The following is a 24,535-nucleotide window of genomic DNA, read 5'->3' as shown; positions in this document are numbered from 1 at the left end:
CTGGCCCTGCACAGTTCTCCTTCAGGCTTTTTGTGGCAGCAGCTCTGCTGGGAGCAGCAGTGCAGGCTGCTGCTGGAGCTCGAGAATCCTGGATGTTTTCTGCTGGTTTGCTAAAGCTCACCCACAGTTGGGGCCAACTAAGAGTCAACTCTCCTTAAATTTCAAGAGAAGAAACAAATAAGTAAATATAAAGGTCTAACCTGCCCAGCCTAGGACAGAGCCATGGGATTTGCATCTTGTCCCTCTTCAGGATCCCCCCACAGCAGTAAGGGCAGTTATCTTTTTGTACCATTATTGCTAAATATTGACCAGAGTCATGAAGTGACCACCCCAAGCCTTGGGTATTTCACCCTTTTCCTTTTTTTTTTCCTAGCTATTAAAAATGGAGACATAGGTTTTTGAATGAAGGGGGAGCTTGTGATGTGGACCTGCAAGTCCAGAGATGAAGCTGTGACTTGTAACAGCACTTCTGTATTTCCATCTGTCCCCTGAACCTTGCTCCCTGTAGGGTTTGCTTCTAGCTTGCTCTTACTGGCTTGGTGGTTGTATAGGAAATGTTAATTAAGGAATTCTTAGGGCAGAGTTAGTCTGTAATTTTAAGCAGTGTAGACTATTTCTGTCTCCTAGTGCTGCCCACCAGCATGTGTAAGTAGTGCCAACCTTACGTGGGTGTGCTGAAGTGTGAGGAGGACACGAGAACCACGCTGAGATCTTTAGGTGAGGAGGGTTTGCCTGCTGCTGGTGTAGAAGGCATTAAGTGACGTGGATGCTGATTCTGCCTGGGATGCTGGGGAACTGGCAGATGTTTTTAAATAGTGAATGAAAAGGTAGTGGAGCATCTCCCCTGCCAGTGATGGATGGTACTGTGTGTGTGGTGTTGGACACGGACCCTACCCGTCCTGTGTGGCAGTTCCAGCTCCATCTCAGCCCTCCCAACTCCCTTTTTTGCCACGCTTTCTGTCCAGTAATCATTCTCAGAAATCACCCATTGGACCATTTCTCCATCATTTTGTGAAACTTCTCAGTAACAGCAGCTGTGGTTTTCAGCTTTGTCTGTTTTCAGTCTCACAATTCCCTCACTGAAAACGAGAGGAACATGTCACCTCTCTGTCACTCTTTTTAAAGAGCAAGGGACTTAGACACAGCTAGGGAGAGATCTGTAAAAATAGTCTCTTTCCTCTCCACTTGCCCCTGTAACATGAATCTCTCTTGAATTCTGTGGTGTTCTTGCTGGATTCTTCCCCCTGGGTGTGTTTTCCTGTATGCTGTGACTGCCTCTTGTCAGGATCTGGCCAGCATCATGCTCCAGAGGGCTGTGCCCACCGTGCTGCTGTCACCTCTGCCCCAGTGGGCACAGGGAGCAGCATGGAGACAGCTGGAGCCTATTTTGCCATCCTTCCTTTAAAAGCTTTGGTAGCATCCTTTCTCCTAATCCTGGGTTTAAACAAAGTCCTTTGTAAAGCTTTGGAGAGGGTTGGCTGCTTAGGAAAATGGAGCTGGAGTGACCTGTTAGCTCCTGGCTAATTGGATGTAAACCAGCTCAGCTTTCTTTGGTACAGCTAGGCTGAGAGAGACACTAATGAATATTCTGTTAATTCTTTTCCTGGGGAAAAGCCTTTCAGCTGTTAAATGTCTTGCCCAAGCAGGTAAGTACAGTGCTGCTGAACAGTGATTTTGGGTCCTGGGTCTTATTGTGTCACACGTTGTTTGTATTTCAGAAACTCTGCAGCGATGCTCAGGTGAGAGTTTTTGGGAAATGTTGCCAACTGAAGCCTGGAGGAGACAGTTCTTCCTCCTTGGACAGTTCCATTAATTCCTCCTCCTCGTTCTCTGATCCAAAAGAACAATGTCCAAAATACCAGGTGAGTCACTCTTTTTTTTTTCTCCCCCTAACCCGTGTCTAATACTAATGGCAAGTGAGGTCTTGGGTGTTTTACAGTGCTTGAATTCAGAGGCTGGCAGTGGAGAGCAGTTTTCAGTCAAAAGCAGACTTTGGTTCTGACTCAGTAATGTTTAATTTTGTAGCTTGGGGTTTGAACAAGTCTAAAACCAGCCAGCTGGTTCTCTCGGGATGTGTCTCGAATGGCAGCGATTTCTCCAGGGCGCCTGTTCTGTCCTATGACCCGGGTGATAACACATGCTCAGTCTGGTCACACTTGGCACCAACAGCCCATCTTGGTGTAGGTGAGGCAGTTTATTTCACTTTATTGCTAAATGCCAGGGAAACCAGAGAGAAAGGCGTTATCTGTAGGGATGGTCTGTGTAACAGCTTTACAACGAGGGATTCAGTGCACTGGGGTTACGTTTTACATAAGGGAGTTTGGCCATGAGAGCAGCTCCAGTCATCTGACACAGATGTATTTCTGTCATCTCTTCTTCCATGGATCACAAGTGTTTTATATTAAGCCACCCGAAAATAGAACTGAGCCCTTCCACTCTTTGTAATGAAGTAATTGTGTCTGAGGGAAGCTGCTATCTCCACAACCTGTTCTGCAGTACAGTACTACTGATGTCTTCATCCACCAGAGACAGAAATGAAGAACCTTTCAGTGCTGACTTTCCCACTGTCACGTTAGCTCTTGCTATATTTGGCAAGCTGCATATTCTTGTTTTCTCTTCCTCATCACACGCTTTTCCACAGCTTTGGTAAGGTGACTGAAGATCTGTTTTCCATTCCTCCCTTCCTGGAAGGGCGTTTAGCTGTGGTTATGAAAAGAAGAGATGTTTCTGTCAGCAGCTTCCTTCCAGCACAAAATAATCTCCTTCGTGCATTGTGTGAGCAAGAAAAATGATGCCCCCCACCATCCAGAAATTCTCTCTCCTACTGGGCAGGCTCTGTGCAAACAATGGTCAGCGTTATTAAAAGGAATTAATTTTGGGGGTTGGCACAGCAGTGTATTTCAAAGCTGAGGAAAGTTTTCCCTTTTCAGTCCCCGTTTCCTCGTGTGCATTGCATAGTCAAAACCTTCCTGAGCTTGCACTGAAATGATGGGTTCCTATGTGACCAGCTCAGGGAGCGTGCAAGAACCCTGCAGCTGAGGTTGTCTTTCCACAGCGTGTTCACTGCCAGCTGTCCTCTGCATTGCCCCTGCTCCTTCCAGGCTCCCCCAGCAAGAGAACATCCACAAACCCAAGAGTTCTTTACTGCACAGTAAACTTGTGTGTCATGTGTATGGAAAAGCCAGAGTTAAGTTTGTCCAGACATCAGCTTCTGAACTTCTGCCTGTTGGTCTGGTAACCTCAGAAGCTGCTTAATCTATTTGCAGTATTTATTCTTTTGTTTGTTAGTTTTTGAAAGCTAAGAAATAGAAGTCCAAAGACTAAAATGCTATAGGTCTTTTAGAATGGTTCTTTATGTTTCCTTGTTTGAATACACTTGGGCTGTATGTGAGCAACTTTAATTGCAAGGTGAAATACAGGGGTTTGTTCCAGGCTTGCTCCATGCTTTTAACTATACCCTATCCAAATCCCTCACAGATGTGATTAGAATTCATGAAGATGAAGCTGAATATGGTTCTAAGCTAGGCTGCAATTATTTGCAGGTTATGACACTAGTGTCCCCTCTGTACCTGCTTGTCAGCAAAGCCAGGACTGAAAATCTCTCCTGTTTGTTGATCACCACATTTGACATTTATTTCTGTACCTCATTTTTAATTTACACGTGTACTTAGGACCATATGTACAGTAAGTGGAATATTAAATGCTGTGAATGTATTCAGAAATTGAATTGCCAAATCATGCAGATTTTACTGCCTCTAGTATGCTAATTTGCAGTAGCAAACAGGGCATTTTATGATCAGGATTTATGTGAGCCCATAAAAATGACCTAGGGAGTTGGTTTGTGTCCAAGCTCTCAGTGTCAGAGGTGGTGCCCTTTCTGCCAGATGCTCCTTGGCTATTTTTTTGTTTGAGTTTTTAATATTTAACCCCTTTCCTCAGCTGATTGCACTCTACTTTGGTCTTAAGTGACCTTTATTTTGCAGTGTAAAAGGCCCAATGAGTTGAGCTGTAGCAGTGTTTCCATATGAAATGCATTAAACATGTGCATCTTTTGTTACGTATGGTAAAATTATTGGTATTAATAATAATACACTTCATTAAGAGTAGATGAAATGCCAGACTGAAACAGGCCATGGGTGCATCTTATCACTCTCTTTGCCTTCAGCATTGCTCATCTCTGTCTTTCAGAGGAAAGGGAAACCCCTATAATTAAATCTGAAAGCAGCTGATTTTCACTTGCCTTTTTTAAATTTGGTTGCTTAACAAAGAAAATCAATGCTTCACCTTAATAAAGTTATTTTTTCCTCAGCTTAGAATTAGATTTTCACAACAGCAGAAAGTTGAAACCAAAATGAGCCATCAAGGGCTTGACATTTATTCCTAATGAGTCCTTCCCTTGGAGATCTGCATTGAAAAATAACCATCATAACATTTGGCTGTAGTAATTTGCAGTGTTCTTACTTCAGGATTTCACAGTGCTGGCAGACCTGTCATTTCCTAGTGCCATGCACATCAGTGCTTCCATTTCCTTGGAGCTGCTGGGTCATGCTGAGTGATGTTCAAGTCTAGTTTTTCCAGTTCTGCTTCCAGTGCACCTGGGCAGAGGGATGTCTTGGGAGGGAACGAGGGAAGATTCTCTGAGACCCAGCTAATGAGCAGAGTTTGCCCTGTCATATGAACACGAGCAAACCTTGCCATTGTATCCTCATTTTTCTAACTGTGGTTGCTACTTTTAGTCATCCCCTCTCCTTCTTGCACTGCCAGCAGATTTCGGAGGTTAATAGTATGTCTGTTAAAGTACCATCATCTTAATTGAGAGTGCTTGAGAAGAGCTAAAAATTGAAAAGTGTTTTAAGTGTGTTGCCTTTTGGCTGATGAGCATTTCCTTGTTCCTGCCCTTGCTCTGCGGGTGGCGTGAGCAGAAACATCAAGTGGTCATTTTCTTATCACTCCCTGCTGCTGGTAGGGACCTGTGGTGTGGGCACCCTGCCCTTGGTTGTGCTCTGAGCAACCTGTCTGATGCCAGGCAAAATACTGAGATATACCTGAACTCTGGGCTCCCCAGTTCAGGAGAGACAAGGAGCTACTGGAGAGTGTCCAGCAGAGGCTACAAAGGTGCTGAGGGGCCTGCTGAGGAAAGGCTGAGAGCCCTGGGGCTGTTCAGCTGGAAAAGACTCAGAGGGGATCTGATCCATGCTGATCAAGGGCTAAAGAGCCCATGGGGGTCAAGAGGCTGGGGCCAGACTCTGGTCAGTGTTGCCCAGTGACAGGACAAGGGGCAATGGACACAAACTGGAACCCAGGAGGTTCCATCTGAACAGGAGAAGAAAAATCTTTCCTCTGAAGGATGCCAGAGCCTGGAGCAGCTGCCCAGAGAGGCTGTGGAGTCTCCTCTGGAGAGATTCCAAACTTGCCTGGACACCATCCTGGGCACCCTGTTCTGGGTGATGTGCTGGAGCAGGGACACTGGACAAGATGATCTCCAGAGGTCCTTTCCAAACCCCTGCCATTCTGGGATTCTGTGATATTCCAAGCCTGTGTAGGACTCTGGGTGAGGATCTTGGTTGTTCAGAGCTTGGATAAGAGGTACAGAGCTATGGCACTGAGCTTTTTCCAGACAGAAGGTTATTTCTGTGATGCTTTTAGGGACCTTCTGGAAAGATTTCTCTAATCAAGTGTTAGTTATCATGCACCTTGGAGGAAGCATACTGCTGTCTTCCACAGTACCAAAGAACTGTACCTGTGAACTGCCTGAGCTCTGTGAGCAATCAGGATATTTTAAATTACTCAGGGCAAGGCACAAGAGGAAAACCAGCATTAATGTTCTGCTAGCCTAGAGATGAAACAGCCCTGGATACAGGACAGTAACCTCAGTCACTGGAGGTATACAAATAAGAGGAGTGTCAGCTGAGCAGTCATCTCCAGTTGATTGCCCTGAGTAACTTTTTAATGCTGGGGTTTTGTTGGTGCTCTTTGGTCTGGCCTGTGATGCAGCTCAGTGACATTCCTCCTCTGCCTGCAGCCAGTGTCCCTCACAGCAAGCTCCTACCAAAAGAGAAGCAGGAATTGCACAACTTAACCCTGGCACCATGATGCCACAGCTCCTTGCTGGCACCATCACAGGAGTGTCGGGGAAAGAGGCATCAAATAGAAATTATGGATAACTTGTGAATCAGTTTTGTCCAGAAAGTGCTGGTCCAGCTTGGCTCCAAGGTCTGCAGTGAACTTGTGGTTCTTCTTGTCGAGCAGACATGAGGTTTAGGCTCAGTGGTTCTTAGTCAATGTGTGCTGCCACACTCCTAACACGTTTTAGTGCCCTGACTGGGTGCAGTTTGGACCTGCTTCCCCTCACCCCATGAGGAGGGGTTGGCTTTGCTGGATGATTTTGGTGCCTTAGCTCACAGCCAGTGTGGAGATCACTTTATGTGCTAGTGTCGTCTTCATTGAACTTTTCAATGTAGTCTGTTCAACAGTGTTACAGCAAGATATTTGCATGTTTATCTTTTAAATAAAGAATATTTTCCTTAGTTGTATGTAGCCTTTAGAGAAGGTTGTAAAATGCTTCACCCCAAGTGTTGGTGGTTTGTTTTTTTCCAGGGTTCTCGGTGCTCCTCAGATGCTAACATGCTCGGGGAGATGATGTTTGGCTCTGTGGCCATGAGCTACAAGGGCTCCACACTGAAAATTCACCAGATCCGGTAAGATCAACTTTTTTACTGCTGGTCTTTTCAGAAGACTTACTCCTTAGTCCTCATATGGAACAGCTGAGTGCCACACGTGTGGAGTAAAAGGGATTTCTGGGTTTGCTTTAGAGTTCCTCTGACGTCACTTTTGACACAGAAGGCTGTTATGTCGTGTTTAGCTCTGTAGGATCTGGAGGGTTGTGAAGTGGGAAGCTAAGCCTGCCCTGGCACTGTGTTGCTGACTGACATCTTCCCTTTTCTCCTCTAGCTCACCTCCTCAGCTCATGCTCAGCAAGGTTTTCACAGCTCGCACTGGAAGCAGCATCTACGGCAGCCTGAACACGTGAGTCCATGACAAATTGTACCTGTTGCACATCAGCAGGGGAATATAAGAACACAGAAGTTTGGTTTTTTTTAGGCACTCCAGATTCTTTCTCTAGAAAAATAACCGCTTGTTCCCTGATCTGTTACTCCCTGTCAGTAGTGTCCTCACCTCTCCCTTGTGGTTGTCTTCACCTCATTTTGCTTCGTGCTGGGGAATGAACCATTCCTTTAATGCTGATAGAGCAAAGCTTGATGTTGTAAGGTATAAAAGTACTTGCACCCACCAGGGGAGGAGGGATGAGGACAGAGCACTGGAGTTGGGGAATTCTGTCCAAGATGAGGAAAAAGGTGTTACATCTGGCTTCAGAGAGTTCAGTGTTTGGTTTTCTGTGTATGAATTGACCCCCCTGAGTACGTGGCTTAGGCTGTAAGAGCATTTCTTAGCAGAGGGCTGTGTTGTGTCTTGTCCATTCTGTTCAGGCTGTAGTGAAGGAACACTGTATTCTACTGAAATGCAAATCACTGTTTTGTGTTTTATCTTTCTAACAGGCTGCAGGACAGTCTTGAGTTCATTAATCAAGACAGCAATACCTTAAAGCCTGATCACAGTACAATTATGAATGGACTTCTTGGGAATATAGGTAATGACAAACATGTTTTATTTCTTGGTATCTTTTACTGAATAATTGTTGATGATAGAACATCCAAGTTTTCTAAACAGAATCACAGTTTAAAAAGCAAGCTAAAGCTGTAACAGAAAATTAATGTTGGTGCAGTTTGGAAGAGAGTAATTTGGACAGTTCAGGGAACTGGCAACAGTTTAAGATACACAGGTGTGTATGTCTACATCAAATACATAATAGAAATATTTAGATAGACTTGAGTTCAGATACAAAAAATGTTGGAAAATAAGTCTTTAGAACTTTCTAAGAGCGTATCTCAAATCGGGCAGGACTGATTCTGCCTGGCTCAGTGCCCCAGTTTTATTCTTGATGATGATTTTCATTCTGCCCTGAAGAACTTTTCTGGCCACCTGAGCACCCGTGGTTCCTAGAAGCCTAAGTTCACCTCACAGAGCTGCACTGGAGTTTTTGATGAAATTAGACAGAATATCTTTTTGTTCTCTTTCTCTCTCTGCCTAAGCTGTCTCAAGTAAAACATCTGGCTTTTTGGTTCTCAGCATTCATGGAGGAGCTGTGAGTGAAGGCTCCATGAACATGAGATAACACAACAGGGGGAAGGTCTTGGCTTTTCTCTTGGGGACAGTAGAGCTGATAGGAAAGACACTGTGTGTCAGTGCTTGGCTGTCCAGTGGAGCAGCCTGGTGAGCTCTTCAGCATGTCCTCCCTTTCCCTTGGTTTAGATTACAACAGACATTTACTTGAAAAGTCAGCAGTAGGTGGAATAAGTGGCTTCTTTTTACATTAGCTTGCCAGAGTATTGCAACTAGAGCAGGTTGCTCAGAGCCCCATCCAGCCTGACCTGGAGTGTTTCCAGGGATGGGTCATCAACCACCTCCCTGGGCAACCTGTTCCATCATTCCCTGTAGTCCCACTTAGAAGGGAAGCCAATTAAAGTTGTAAGAACCTATTATCTATTAAATGCTTCAGAGGAGAGTTAAAAAGATGCATTTCTCTTAACATTCAGTATTCCTTTCAGACTTCACTTGTGATTTTTCACAGTGTGTGAGTGAATGAGGTGTCCCATGTAAGAGAGACCAACTCACTTCTTCACCTTGTGGGGTTTTACTGTGGTTTGTGCTTGGCAAAAGTTTGCTGTATCTAAACTGCAGGTTCAAATTCAGCCAGCACAGCTATTAGGTGTGGACTCGGGATGATTTAGGTGTAGCCTGTGCCACACGTTCCTCCGTGTCCAGCTCTGTGGGCGAGGGTGACCCTTCCCCACCCAGCAGAAGGGATCACTGCTCAGAGATGCAACGGGCATGCAACGAGCAGCAACAGGATTGCCTGATGAGGATGCTGAAACTTTCTGTTGAATTGAGCTGCACAAGTTTTCTGTGGGTTCCACAGTGTGTGTTTGCAGTTCCTGTCTCAGCGCAGCGGGCACCAGGAGTAGAGGAGGTGAAGAAGTTAATCTGTAACTGCAGCTTTCCTAACTGCTGTGCTCAGCAGCAGGGACTGCCCCTGGCTCACTGGCTCTCACCAGCCCGTGACAGGAGCAGGGTCTATGTGGTTTGGTTGGGAACTATTTACAAGCTGCTTTTTTTAGATATGCTGGTTTAAAAAACAAAACAAAACACGCAGCAGCACTGGTCATATCCTTTGCTTTAGTGAGTGAAAACCTAAGACAACAGGAAGGGGGCTTTGCTGAGGTGCAGCCTTTGCATTTTGTATCATCAGAAAACTTTGAGTGAGCAGTAGCTTCAGATTTAGGCAGTGAACTCATTAAAAATACCCATGCATTTTTCCTGGCTCTGCATACGTCAACATGCACTTTCCCTGGTATATCTCCAATCCAGTGTTAGTTTTAAAATGGGCTACTGGGGCTTTTAACATTTATTTTCCACATGATCATTTTGCTAAAGTTGGTGAACCAACTGTTCTCAGCACAACCACTTCAGCCTAGAATTCTCTGGTGGTTCTCCCAAGCTGAATTTCTGCCCCTAAGCTGAATCTTCTCACCCTTCCTCCTTGTCATCTTCCTCAGCCACCCCACCAGTGGGGGTGTTAAAGCAAACATTGTCCTCCCTGATGAATCTCCTGTCTGTGATCAAGTCAGGCTTTGAGCCTGCATAAATTAATCATTTTTCAACTTAAAAAAAAAAGTACCCTTGGAGAGAAACCCCATCCTTGTATGGGAGACAGTGTAAAGCTGGGTCTATTCTTTTAATTCAGTCAATACTGTGTAGTCCAAGTGTAGGCTGTGAGCCTCGGACCAACGTTCTCAGACATAAGAGCTGTTCTCTCTGCATTTATGTTGGCTTATATCTTCTCCTCGCCCTGGCCCCCTCCCTCCAGACTGTTCTGCTTTACTAACCTCATTCTTTCCTGTGTATTTTGCATTTTGCTGTGTAGGTCTCTCACAGCTTTGCAGCCCTAGGCGGGCGTTCTCAGAGCAAGGTCCGCTCCGCCTGATCCGGAGCGCCTCTTTCTTTGCAGGTTTGCCATGTGCTGTGTGCCGTGCTGTGTGCCTAGTCTAGCTGATGGGACAGCACTGTGGGGGGTCCCAGCTGAGCCCTGGAAATAAGATTTTAATGTTTTTGGGTTTCTTTTGAAATACAGAACAGACAGCGATGTCTGCTCTTGAACCTTCTCGGATAGGTGCTTTAAAATCAGCAGGCGTTTTACTGGCCCTCTTTGGGGTGGGTTGGTTGTGTCCTATTATTTTGGAAATTTATATATATTCAGTGCTGGATTTCATGTTTCTGAAAAGAATATTCCACAATAGTGTCAAGCTGTTTCAACCCACCTGTAAAAACTAACCTAGATTAATTTCAAATGGGCATTTCTTGCTTTTAGTGACTGAGTCTTATTTCCACGGCTGAGTAGCTTTTATTTCACACATATAGTAGTCAATTATATCACATTTAAAGACTATTGAGCCTGAGACACTTTTGATCTTGTGTTATATGCAGACTGTGGATCTGGACAGCTTATGGCTTAGCTGAACAACCAATGCACTTCTTGTAACTTAAAAGTATTTGTTTTCTTCAAAACAGCATTGTCAAATCCTTTTAAAATTATAGATGAATGTCTAATACCCGAGAAGGCTGGTTTATGAACAAAGTCATGTTTCTATTGGTTTCTGGTGGTTTTTTTTGCCTATACAGAGTACTACCAGTGTGACCAACATCTTTTTGGTCCATTAAAACTTAATTGAAAAATATCTGTGTAAAGAAACAAAGTGTACTGGTTTTAGTTTGGACTAAAATGGGTGTCTGTACCTCAGAAAAATACACACAAGCTTTTCAGAGAAGTGTTTTGGCTGGCTCAGCTAAGCATCCTTTCTTGGTGATGGCCTTGTGCAGTGCTGTTGATCTGAATTAATGAGCATGTTTTTGTTTCATTAATTACGTGGAGATCTGCAAACAAGAAAGGAACTGTATATTCCCCTGCTAATTGGTATTCCTTGTTTTACAGTTCATAGCAACCCTATGGATATGCCTGGGAGGGAGCAGAGTGAGGACAGAGACAGCGGTATAGCAAGATCTGGTAATGTCAGTTCTACCTGTTAACCCTGTAGACTCCAAAAATACTCAGTAAATTCACCACTGAGGTGTCTAGACATCATCAAATCATTCTTCCTGTGCTGAAATGTGACTGTTTTGTTGTGGATAAGCATGAGTGCAGACCTGTATGTACGCCTACAGATGTTGTAGGTGTCAGGGGTGTTGCATGAGGAGCCTCACAGAGGTGATGTGTGAACACAAAGAAGCAAGCCAAATGAAATATTGAAATGAGTTTGCAGCATTTCCAAACCACACTTGCTGTCACCTCCTTTTCAAATGGAGGTGGGTAATGTTAAGACATGAATTCCCCTCCACAACACCCCTCTCCTCCCCCCAAATTCAGGATATTGGGCACTTAGGCTAGGATTGGAAAGGCTGTTAAAGGATGTGATGAATGTTACTCCTTTCCACAAAGAGCTGATTTCCAGATACTCAGGGTTGATGAGCGAGCTGCAGCCTCTACGTTGCCCATTATGTAAAGCTGCAGGACTGTCCCACCCTTGCAGTGCTTGTCTATCTTGTTCATGTTATTATAAACTGGTTATTTTTAGATAGGAAACATAGATAAGCCAAAGAGAAGGCACTCAAGAAGCAACACCAGTTTCTCTTGAGGGACTTCGTTTAACCGCTGGTATTATTTTCCAAACGCTCTCCCTTCTGGAGAGATTTTTATTGATTCCTCTTCTTATTGCAGCATCTCTCAGCAGCCTGCTCATCACCCCCTTTCCATCTCCGGGCTCCTCCTTTAACAAGAGCTGTGCCAGCAGCTACCAGCGGCGCTGGCGGCGCAGTCAGACGACCAGCTTGGAGAACGGGGTCTTCCCTCGATGGTGAGCTGGGAGTGGAGATGCCTGCAAATTCTCCTCCCTTGTCAGAGTGATTCTGCCCTTGCATTGGTCCCTCTGCCCTTGCTGTTGCTTTCTGTGGGGTGTTTACAGAGCTGGAAGTCAGGCTGCACTTCCAGACTGAGCTTTTTCAGTCAGTTTTCTTCATGGCATTTAAAGCTGGCAGTGGGCAGATTCAGGCTGGATGTGAGGAAGAAGTTCTTCCCCATGAGAGTGGTGAGACCCTGGAATGGGTTGCCCAGGGAGGTGGTTGAGGCCCTATCCCTGGGGGTCTTTAAGGCCAGGCTGGAGGAGGCTCGGGGCAGCCTGATCTAGTGGGAGGTGTCCCTGCTCATGGCAGAGGGGTTGGAACTGGGTGACCCTTGTGGTCCCTTCCAGCCCTGACAGATTCTGATCTGTTTTAGCAGAGGACTTAGTAGTGTTGGCTTGATGGTTGGACTTGATGATCTTAAAGGGCTCTTCCAACCTAAAGGATTCTATGATTTGTTGTTTTGTGCTAACCCAAAAGCTTTCAGCAAAATGTAAACCCACAGGCTGTACTTCTGAGGATAAGAAGCCCTAAAATCCTACTCAAAACACAAATTTGTGGCAGAGATGGGAGAGAACTAGAATACCATGTTCTGATCCCACAGACACCTTGAAGGACACCCCAGCTTTGGCAACTGCAGGATCAGTTAATGCTTGCTTGTAAAAAATTGGAAAGTAGATGCTATCAAAGGTGATGATTTGACATCCCATGCAAACAAAAGATGTTTCTTGAAGTTAAATGTTCAAGAATTGGATTACACAGGAAACCCAAGTACAACTTTAAGCAGTGGATTACGTTAACTTTTTTTTAATATATGTTTTCTATATTTTTTCATGCTTCAAGGTCCATGGATGAAAGCTTCAACTTGTCAGATGACAGCTCTGGTCCTAGCCCAGGGATTGTTAGGAAGAAGAAGATAGCAATTGGAGTTATTTTTTCACTCTCAAGAGATGAAGATGAAAACAACAAGTTTAATGAGTTCTTCTTCTCACACTTCCCTCTTTTTGAGAGTCACATGAACAAGCTGAAGAGTGCAATAGAACAGGTAAACACGCTCTCTTTGGATTCTTACACTTCTCTTGCTCTGTGTTCCCCCAGCCCTGTCAGATTTAATTCCTAACTCTTGTTACTAGTGCACACAAGTGGGATCAGCTCGCTGTTGGGTGTTGGAATTGCACCAGAGAAGAGCTTTGCTCCACAGCACCTTTGATGTCTCTTAGTGCTAGCCAAAGCAGCACAGGGGGAGGACAGAGTGTGCTGCAGTGCACTGCAGAGCTCCCTGCCAGCCCTGGATCAGCCAAGGGGGAAAGGTGCCTTGGAGGCCACCTCTGCTTCCTGCCTCAGCTGGATCTGAGTCTAGAGGACCACAGGGGCAGAAGCTACCTCTAGACTATTCCAGGCTGTAAATAAATATTGAGCTTTTTTCCTTTCTCTTTTGTTTTTTGTTGTTGGTTTTTTTTTTAACCCCTTGGTTCAGGTGTGTAGGGGAGTTTTCAAAGACTGAAGTTTCAAAAGCACGGTTAGATTTGCTTCACATCTCTCTCCTAGGAAATACTCAGTGGTTTCTTTGCTGCTGCAGTGAAAACTTTGACCCCTTTTATGCCTTGAATGCTGAAAGCACAGAAGCAGCAGAGGCTGCAAACGCATGGGCCTCACCTGTCTTTCCTCAAATATGAAAGTTGGCACTTGTACCATCATTTTATCACTTAAAAAAAATATTTGCATGACTAGTTGCACGAAAGATTAAGTCAAACACATGACTTTGTTTTCTGTGCTTTTGTAGCTATGTGTGACTTATCTGTTTAATGATTGTTTTCAAGGCTATGAAAATGAGTCGTAGATCAGCTGATGCCAGTCAGCGGAGTTTGGCATATAACAGAATTGTTGATGCCCTGAATGAATTCAGGTGAGCAGTTTGTCTCCTGTCTTTTCTGTCTGCTTCTGCAAAAGCACTCAGGTCTGGTTTAGGACCTTCTCCTCAGTGCAGGATAAGTGACTTATAATGTCTAAAGTCTTCTGCAAAAGTAAGTGCAATAAAGGTCCTGGTGATAGCGAGCTGTTACCATCAGTGTGTGGGTTTAGGTTTTGCTGAGTGTGTGTATCCACTGGGGCTTGCTGTGGGCAGGACACAGATGATCAAGGTTTGCTGTGTTTTAGGTGGTAACAAAGCTCCCAGCAGCCTCTTAAATTGTCTTTTATGGCCCGTGGAGAGGGGGAAAAGAATGGCAAAGCCATGCTAGGGAAATCCTCCACTAGTGTATATTTTCCTGATGTGTGAGCAAAGCACGACCTTTCCTGTGCTCTCAATTCTGCTCTGAAGGCATTGCAGGTAAGCAGCAACTTGGGAGGAGGACTCTTTTTCACACTGTAAAATGCAATACTGTAATCTCTTCCTATCAGTGCCTGCACAGTGTCTCTGTTCAACAGCTAACAGAGAGAGTAGCACAGATAAGCAGATCCCTGGCATTTAACTCTATTTTCTTTCCATAGTTTAAGTCATGGGGAGGGAATTAAGATGAAATCCATCTGTTTCAAGTGATTCATCTCCTCTCAGATGGGAGTGGCAGGCTGCTTCCTTTTACAACCAGCACAGAGCTACTTTTTAAAGACGTGACAGAAGACTGTGCTCTGATGTTGTGGGAAAAAAAATCCTGACATCAGGGTGTATTTTACAAAAGGATTCTGAGGGCTCACTGGTTTTTCTGCAGTTCCACTGAGCACCTGAATGCCATGGATCAGGTGGTGGTGCAGGGGGAAGGCACGCTGTATATTTTTAAAATTTCTTTTCATTTTTTAGAGCCTCACCTCCAGGCTGCTGCGAGGAAGGGCAGAGGGTATGTGTGGTAGGGATGGGAGGCAGGGAAGAGGGAGCACGTGGGCCTGCGGTGAGAGCTGGATGGGATAAGCAGTGCCAAGAGAGCGAGCAGAGGGAGCTCGTGACTGCTGGGAGCTGCTGATCCTGCCCAGGGGCCCGAGACAAGTTCAGCAACTCTGAGCAGCCACGGTGGTTCCTCTGCTCCCCTCTTCCTGCCTCCTGATAACACCGCCTCCCCTGCTGTTTTCCCAAAACTTCCCCCAAAACATTCCCCCTCAAGATACATGCAGTGGACTTTGCCCGTTCTCCTTTGTCCTTCCAAGTTAAACAGTTCCAGAGCGCTGGGGAGGGGCGCGAAGCCCGAGTCAAACGTAGGAAAAATAACCCTGAAGACCCAGGCCAAATCCCCCTGGCTAGTTTTGATAACACCGCCTCCCCTGCTGTTTTCCCAAAACTTCCCCCAAAACATTCCCCCTCAAGATACATGCAGTGGACTTTGCCCGTTCTCCTTTGTCCTTCCAAGTTAAACAGTTCCAGAGCGCTGGGGAGGGGCGCGAAGCCCGAGTCAAACGTAGGAAAAATAACCCTGAAGACCCAGGCCAAATCCCCCTGGCTAGTTTTTGCCTCCTTGGAAGGAACGAGGGGACCAGGAAGGCTGCTCTGGTCAGGCTGGGGAGGGAAATAGTGTCCCAGGGGCCATGGGAGGGCTGGCACCGTGCGGAGCTGCTGTCAGAGGCTGGTTCCCATGACACCGCCGGTGCGGCACCCCCACCCGCAATTTTTTTCCGTTGCTTAACCCACACCGGCAGCCTGTGTCCAACCACCAGTTCTGTGCAGGGGTTTCCATGGTGATATAAATATTACTCTTTAATAGTGTAACAAGGTAAATTAAATCCAGTGTAATTTCATATAAATGAATTTCCTGGGGCAGCAGACTTCGGCAGTTGGGGGGGGGAAGGGGGTGTTGGTGTTTTGAGCGAGCGGGTTGAGGGGTGCCCAGTTCACCCCCAGCCTGGGCCGGTCCTGCAGGTGGGCAGCAGCACCCACTGCCATCAGGAGAAGCCCTTCTGGACCCTGCCAGAGCCACTGGCTTGTCTGAGCAGTGCAATGTGTCTGGTAAGGAAAAAAAGCCTATTTAAATACTAAAGGCTGGATGCAAAGATGCTTTGGCACAGGTTCAGCAAACCCATTTAGGCCACTATTATCTCTTTAGGCGTCTGCTTTCCCACTGAAGTCACGGGGAAGTCAGGAGCCCGAGTCCTTTGGTGAACCTGAGACTTGTGTTGATTCCTGCCCTCTTAGCAAATTCTGCTGGAGGGAAGAAGGGTGCTGACTCCAGTGGGTTGGTGTTTCTAAAACATAATCCTGGGCTGGTTTAACTCACTGCAGTCCTTATTTTATTTTTTAGGCTTATTTTTATTTTTTTAAACCCAGCCTTTCAGGGGTTCTCACATGTAGCTGATATGCACTCTTCTGACAATCAGAATAACCTCAAATCACTGGGGCACAGGGGGCTGATCAGAAGGGGGAGTGTGATGGTTGTTGCCATAGCCTCCTGCCACCCAAAAGTCCCCTCTGCAGGGAAGGCACTGTGGGTGTAGGTCAGCCTGTTACTGTGAGGAGCTGCTGCAGGGTCAGCCAGACATTCACAGGCATTGACCTGCCTGTACTGAGGGCTGGGAAGTAAAGATGACAGCAGAACAGCCCCTTCCCTTGCCCTTGTCTCATCCTGGGACAAACAGAGCTGCCTTTTCCAAAAGGCCCACACTGCTTCTGCACGTCGATGCTCTTGACAAATTTGCCATCAGTTTGGTGCCCAGCTCCAGGCCTAGCCTTGCATCATTATTCACTTCACAGCAATTTTTAATTTTCTAAAGCACTGATGGATTTAGCTATTAACACTTGACTTAGAGGCTTAAACCTCTCTTTGCATGTCAGCTGTGCAGACACATGACTTACGAAATAAGCTACTGTACTTGCATAAACATTTTGGCTCCCCCGGGCCCTGGGGCCAGTGCAGCACATTGATAATACAGATTATGCTCCTGACTAATACCTGTGTGGCAAATAGGCAGCCTGGCAAGGGAACACTGAACGCAGGGCCTGGGGAAACACCTCTCTCTGCTCCCTGGCAGCCAGACTTGATCCTATTTTATGCTGGTAATTTTTAAGCAGCTTATGCCGCTGTGAACTGAGCGGTGCCAGCATGGGCAGGAGCTGCAGGGGCTCCCTGCAGCAATCACTGCCTTCCTTTTCCTGGTCCTTTTTCAGGAAAAAAAAGGTCTTCAGAAGGCAGGAATGAACATAGGGAGCAAATAAATGCATGTGAATTAAGCTTTATGAACCACTGATGGTTTTTCTGTGTTTTTTGAAACAGCCCCTAAATTGATGCAGAGCTTTGCCATTAAACTGCAACTCCTCGACAGCAGAGCAGCTCTCAGCTCAGCACTGAGGGTCAGGATCCCAGAATCCCAGCACAGTGGGGTTGGAAGGGATCTCTGGAGATCATCTCATCCAACCCCCCTGCTCCAACAGGGTCACCCAGAGCTTGTTGCCCAGGCTCGTGTCCGGGTGGATTTGGAATCTCTCCAGGATTGGGACTCTCCCCAGGAAAGGAACCCCCCCAGCCTCGCTGGGCAGCTGCTCCAGGCTCTGGCATCCTCCACAGAGGATAGAATTTTTTCTTTATATTTAGGTGGAACCTCCTGGGTTCCAGTTTGTGCCCGTTGCCCCTTGTCCCATCACTGGGCACCACTGAGAAGAACCTGGCCCCATCCTCTTGACCCCTCCTGCTCTTAAGCTGTTGATGAGCATTGGGAAGATCCCCAAGTGTTTCCCCTGGGGAGGAGGGGGCTGCAGGAGGGATGTGCTGATCCATGAGGAGCCGTCAGCCTCCTTTGGTCTGTTCAGAGCAGCCTTGGAGCTGCTCCACGTTACCCCCTGCTGCTGGCCCTCCTGGGAGGGGAGCACAGCCTGGTCACAGACCTGGTTGGTCCTGCAGCCCTGGGCAAGGGCTGGGCAGGTTTGGGGTGTGTTTGGGTGGGTGGACGTGGGGAGCAGCAGGAGGGTGGCTGCTGTGGGTCTGCAGACAGCCAGGCTGCTCCAGTGCCACCTGCACCACAGGGCACAGGAGCCCCAGGGGCATTGTGCCAGGCTTTGCCCAGGGCTGGTTGGCATTGGGCTGGGCTTTGTTTGCTCTCAGGCCACTGTTGGATGTGAAGGTGTTTCCTGGGGGGCTCCCCGGCCCCCGCTGCACCCATCGCAGGTGCCCATGAGCTCCAGGCTGGACTTCAGCCTGCAGGCAGCACTTCCAGCTAGAAACCATTTCCAATTTACTGAAACCCTCCAAAGAGCAGAGTCTGCCTTAACTGGAGCTCCCCTGGCCAGGGGGGCAGGGCTGGGGGGCAGGGCTGGGGGCTGCTCCCCACAGATGGCCAGGAGGAGGCCACCAGGTTTTTCATGGCAGTTTTTAACACCCAGTGCACTTCCCCGTAGCGCTCTGCAGGGTTTTGTAGTCGAGTTTGGAGCTGGGTTGGGTTTTTTTTTGTTTGTTTGTTAGGCTTTTTTTTTTTCTAGTCGTTTAATAAATGGCAGGAGAGTGTTTCCCCCCCGTGTTTGCAGAGCTGGAGAGCAGTTAATCCTTGCCCTTGGCTGCTGTGCCATTGCTGCCTGCGCTGGCATGGAGGGTTCCCTGCACTGCAGTCACATGCCTGCTGGCCCCTGGCCAGGGCAATCTGATCTGGCTGGGAGGAAACACTATCAGCTGCAGATGCAGCCAGGGTTACCAGAATAGTAAATAACGAATCACAAGACTGGGTCTATCTTTTCAACGAAAACAAATCTTTCAGTATGTTGGTTTTAGTAGAGAAGGAGTTTCTTTTTTCAAATTAGCTGAGCTGCGGGAGGCTTGGCTTGGCTTAGTTTGCATATGCAGGAGAAATAAGTTCTGTTTTACATTAAGGTGTGAATTTATCTTCAGCTTCTACCGTCAGCTGTGTCTGAGGGGTGGAGGGTTTGAGCTTTGAAACTGGTGGAGCTTTGAAGTCCCTAGACTTGGGGTTTCTCCCTTTTTTTAGGCTTCTGACATCCACTCCAGTTAATGGGCTACGGAGAGAAAACTTTCCCTTAGTATTCCCACTTCCTCTAGTCCCAACTCCCTACTCCTGAGGCATGAAATCCCAGTGCTCCAAGAGTGCTGTGCTGCCAGAGACCCGTGTTGGCAGAGCTGGAGAGCAGTTAATCCTTGCCCTTGGCTGCTGTGCCATTGCTGCCTGCGCTGGCATGGAGGGTTCCCTGCACTGCAGTCACATGCCTGCTGGCCCCTGGCCAGGGCAATCTGATCTGGCTGGGAGGAAACACTATCAGCTGCAGATGCAGCCAGGGTTACCAGAATAGTAAATAACGAATCACAAGACTGGGTCTATCTTTTCAACGAAAACAAATCTTTCAGTATGTTGGTTTTAGTAGAGAAGGAGTTTCTTTTTTCAAAACAGCTGAGCTGCGGGAGGCTTGGCTTAGTTTGCATATGCAGGAGAAATAAGTTCTGTTTTACATTAAGGTGTGAATTTATCTGCAGCTTCTACTGTCAGCTGTGTCTGAGGGGTGGAGGTTTTGAGCTTTGAAGTCCCTAGACTTGGGGTTTCTCCCTTTTTTTAGGCTTCTGACATCCACTCCAGTTAATGGGCTACGGAGAGAAAACTTTCCCTTAGTATTCCCACTTCCTCTAGTCCCAACTCCCTACTCCTGAGGCATGAAATCCCAGTGCTCCAAGAGTGCTGTGCTGCCAGAGACCCTCTGACCCACAGGACTGTGTGCCAGGCTGTGCTTTCCTCCCAGGGAGGACCAGCACCTGAGGGTCATGTAGAGCAGCTCCCAGGCTGCTCTAAGCTGACCCAGCACACAACAAGCCCTCTGGGTGCTGTGGGTCTGGTAAGCACAAAGGGGACTTGACTTTCACAGAGTCCCAGCACGGTGGGGTTGGAAGAGACCTCTGGAGATCATCTCCTCCAATGGGATAATGTGAATTTTTCCCTTGTAAAACAAAAGTAGCTACTCTAGAAGAAATAGTGTGTTAGGTAGGGACAAACCTGAACTGATCAGTCATTTCTGTGCTGTTTTGGTTTTTTTCCAGGCTTACATTTTTACTGTGATGAAAATACAGGTTCCCATAATGTAGGCATTGTACTTAAAACTCTAATTCAGTTCAGAGTTTAGAGGAATTTAACAGTAGTCTCAAGGGGTTTAATTAAACCATTTTAATGGTTTAATTAGCCCAGGTTCTAATAATACATTTACTGTCCTCTGTAGAGTCAAAAAGGATGTGGGTAGGTGTGTAAATCTTGAAACCATGGGGGGTGACTTTGGCAGTCCTTCACTGTATTTAAAGCTGAAGGAGTAAGCTGGTCCCCTGCTCTGCCAGGCTGCACTTTGCTGGGTTGGGCCTAGAAATACATCAATATTTGAAAGCAGGGAGGAAGTGAAGGTATTTTTCTAAGTCAGATCCACCAAAACTTGCCCTAGCCATGAATCGAGCGGAACTAGGGCAGATTTACATGTTTTGAATGAAGTGGAGAGAAAGCAGGGAGAGAAGAACAACCAAAATCATCCATTTCTTCCCCATTTGGAGCAGGGCAGCTCTTGGCTTTCGACAGCAATTGTTACTGTGTTTGGAATCAGCTTAGGTGGACTCGGGAAGAACCTGTGAGGCTTAACTCTCTGAAGTGGAAGGCTGGATTTGTACTATTTAATGAACAACACATTTTGGGTAATGGTTGATCAAAGAAACTTATCTTCTGATAGAAGTAACAGCTGGAACTAAATACTGCAGTAAATTCTTTGAGTTGGCATGCCTGCCTTTTGTTTTTTGGCTTACTCTTCTGGATTTTTTGCTTCTGTTTTCCAGAACGACTATTTGCAACCTCTACACCATGCCGCGGATTGGGGAGCCTGTCTGGCTTACCATGATGTCAGGGACACCAGAGAAGAACCAGCTGTGCCACCGCTTCATGAAGGAGTTCACCTTCTTGATGGAAAACGCTTCTAAAAACCAGTAGGGTGGATTTTAGTTTTTAAATGATCTACGTGCTTACGCCGTCCCGTTCCAAACCCACCTTTGGTGCTGCTTTTAAAGCCCGGGGAATCGACTCAAAAGGCCTTCTGTAAATACCTTCTTTTTAAAACAAAAAAAGGAATAGGAAAGTATCTCATTAAATGCCTGCTTCCCCACAGTCCTCTGAAGCTTGGTAGAGGCTGAACGCTTGAAACAGGTCCATAGGAAGCGCGTGATGGGCGTGTGTGTCTGGATGGGGGCAACGCACCTTATGAAAGGCATTAATCTCCCTTTCAAAGTCAGCTATCATATGATGAGCAAGGTTAGACGTTCAGCAAGAGTCTGTAACGCTGTCTGACCACAAATTGCTCCGAAACCTGCCTTCTGTAGAATGCCACTGGAGAAGGTGTCTCGTCAGTGCTCACCTTTCTGCCCTCCGGACAGAGCCGTGAGCGGCGGTTAAAAACTGAGGAAGAATCTTCTTGATAAACTCAGGAGAATCTGATAAAATTGCTCTTTTGCCAGAGCTTCATCCTCTTTCCCCAGGGCACGAATAAGGGAAGTTTTTAAAGCTTTTGGCTCCATTGAAGTCCTCAAACGAGCCCAAACACGTGAGGGTTGAGCGGGAATGGCTCTGAAACACCAGCTGTTAGCTGCGGGGCAGCTTCTCTGCAGGGGGGGAAGGGGCTGCTGCTCACCCTCTTCCAGCTTTGCCATCAGCCTTGTCACCTTTTCCCTCCCCCAGATGAGAAGGTGACAGTGAGCAGTCACAGAATCATTTTGGTTGGAAAAGACCTTTAATTTCATTGAGTCAGCATGATTCACCTTCTCCTGCCTCAGTGCAGTGGGATGAACCGTAGGGATGTGCCAGGGCTTCAGATGGCTTTTCTTAAAATCAGTTCCTGCTGCAACAGCAGCTTTTTCCTGGGATTAGCCCTTTTGGTCCCTGCCATTCTAGGCCCTACACATCTTGGTTACATTTAAATGGACGTTTGTTTGGGTTTCTTTGCTTGCTTTATTTTAACCATAATAAGATTGACACCGATGGAAGCGAGAGGAAAATGAAGCCCCACGTCCTTTTCAGTCCAGGTTTAAATCTGCTTTCCTCCTTTGGCTACCTCCAGTGAGGAAACGGCTGGATTTAAGCTGTAGGATTCCTGATGCTTGTAAACTACTCAAATAGTGTGATTTTGGCATTAATTGCTTAGCTAGGGAAAGCTGTTTTCCCAGAGTAAGGACACAGCCCTTCTGGCTGAGCTCCAGAGCTTGGGGGGTTATTGTTTCTGAAAAGGAGCAGCCATGGGTGCTGAAATTGCATACCAGGTAGGTGGGAGAACACAGCACCTCGCACAGGTTTGGCAGCAGTAGCTTTCCTTCTCCCCCACAGCCACAGATCTCCAGGGTCTGGGATCTCCTTGCAGTACAAAGGCCACCCGGTGCCACTGCGTTCTTACAAAGCTGGGTTTGAGGTGTTTTACAACATAAAGCTTGCAAAATAGGAAGTCTCATAATAATTGCCAAACAGGGGAACTGAGGTGCCACACGTGTCAAATATTTCATTTGACTTTAATATGTTCTTAAAAAGAGCTGGTCAGGGGGGAGGGTACAGCCCTCCTTTCTCTCCCCAAAGAACCAAGACCCAGAGGGTTGATCTCTGCCGACTTGGTTGGGTTGTTCCTGCAGTCCTGGACCCCTATGGACTGTAGAGCTGCTGTCCAGGGTGTACCTGGAAAAAAAAGCCAAACTGTTGGACGTTTTGCTTGCAGGTTTTTACCAGCTTTACTGACTGCAGTCCTGACTAACCACTTGGCCTGGGTCCCGACCGTCATGCCCAACGGCCAGCCGCCTATCCGCATCTTCCTGGAGAAGCATTCGTCCCAGAGCGTGGACATGCTGGCCAAAACCCACCCCTACAACCCCCTGTGGGCACAGCTGGGTATGTGGCAAACACCTTTTTGGGTTTTATGGATGCTTGTTACTTGGGGATGATGCTGTTGATAAGCCTGGGTCTGGAAAGAGCAAATCAAGGAAATCCATCTTTTGATACGAACTGAACATACTCTCAATACAACAGGCAAAGGAGTGACCCAGTGCAGGAAATCCTGAGCAGGCAACCCCTGGGTAAGATCTCAAAACCTAGCTGATGAACTAGTCATTCTGTCTTTGCTCTGGGTGAGGTTGGCTGGGGCTCTGAGCACGCTGCTCTAGCTGCAGATGTCCCTGCTCCCTGCACGGGGTGGGACTAGGTGACCTTGAAAGGTCCCTTCCCACCCAAACCAGCCTATGATTCTAACTGCTGAGTAGGGAAGAGAAGAAGATGAGCTTTCTGCTCTCTGGTCAGGCCCTGCTCTGCACACAAGCTCTCGTGGAATTTGGTTTCCTAAGGGAAAGGAAGGTTTTGGGAGGCTGCCCTTTTCTGGTACAGGCAGGAATGGTTCCAGGGATGGGGCAGCCTGGGCCAGGGGCTCACCCCCCTCAGAGGCCTCGGGTTGGATCCCTTGTCCCTGCATCCCTGCCTTCATGCAGTGCCCTGGTAGCTCCAGAACAACACATGCACAGGCACTTCCCCAGGGCACTCTGGAGTCCAGTCAGATCAGCCCATCCACCCCAGAGTGGAGCTCCAGGGGAGGGAAGAGGAGGTTGACACCAGCGTCGCACCCGCCACTGTCACTTTCTGCCCTTGGCCTTGGCATAGGTCTGTTTCTCCTTCCAGCTTTCTCTTGGTAGGTAAAAGTTCAGCCCCATTTCCAGACTGTCCAGGGTAATTCAGAGCAGATGCCTCCTCTCTCCCATGGCTATATAAGGAACCTGGGAGAGGAACCTTTACAGCTAGGCACTGAAGTTAGGTGGTGTGAACAGTCCCTAACAGATGAGATCAGATGTCGCCCTGACCCCAGCGTTTGATAAGGTCTCCTTGACCTTACACACGATCCCAGCAGCATCTTTGGGATTCTCCATGTTGAAAAAAAATTCTAGCATAGCTGTCCTCACTCTTCTGCTTTAGTATTTTTCTGTCGTAGACCTGGCCTTTGGAAACTGGCCTCAAGCAGTGTCTGTTAGAAGAATTCATTTAGTTTGAAGATGCAAAATAATGGTTTGTTTTATTTCCTGTTGTAGGTGACCTCTATGGGGCCATTGGATCACCTGTGAGATTGGCAAAGACAGTTGTGGTTGGCAAAAGGCACGACCTGGTACAGAGATTGCTTTATTTCCTCACTTACTTCATCAGATGCTCCGAGCTTCAAGAGACCCATCTCCTAGAGAACGGGGAAGACGAAGCCATCGTCATGCCTGGGACTGTTATCACGACCACGCTGGAGAAAGGAGAAGTGGAAGAGTCTGAGTATGTGCTTGTCACCATGCACAAGAACAGGGGCAACTTGCTGCCCAGCGAGTGTGAGGAAATGAGAACTTCTAACTGCAGCTGTAAATACTGCAAATGTCCCGTGGCCCTGGCACAGGCCACGGAAGGTGTCCCGCAGCCGGACAGAGACGATGCACAGGACACTCCTCAGGCAGAGCTGGAGTCTTCCTCAGATGAGAACAGAACCATTGTCCCTGACGACAGCCAGGAGGATGCTGTGGAGGTCAAGCAGCCGAGG

General features: G+C 47.1%; 1 protein-coding gene across 1 annotated transcript; it reads left to right on the top strand.

The window, feature by feature from the left end:
• Nucleotides 1-166: 166 nt before the first annotated feature.
• FNIP1 (folliculin interacting protein 1) lies at nt 167-24,525 on the top strand (the record flags this gene model as incomplete). The annotated part of the gene is given in 13 exon segments (XM_008943477.1): nt 167-193; nt 1,719-1,862; nt 6,598-6,698; nt 6,952-7,026; nt 7,557-7,648; nt 10,043-10,126; nt 11,108-11,179; nt 11,891-12,026; nt 12,913-13,114; nt 13,890-13,975; nt 20,787-20,933; nt 22,700-22,869; nt 24,051-24,525. Coding segments are annotated over 13 exon segments (1,811 nt in total), but the record flags the coding sequence as incomplete, so codon positions are not given.
• Between the last annotated feature and the right edge of the window lie 10 nt (nt 24,526-24,535).

The sequence above is a fragment of the Merops nubicus genome, unplaced genomic scaffold, assembly GCF_000691845.1.
Source record: "Merops nubicus isolate BGI_N331 unplaced genomic scaffold, ASM69184v1 scaffold17667, whole genome shotgun sequence".
Taxonomy (NCBI): Eukaryota; Metazoa; Chordata; class Aves; order Coraciiformes; family Meropidae; genus Merops; species Merops nubicus.
This window is presented reverse-complemented; position numbering and strand designations above follow the sequence as displayed.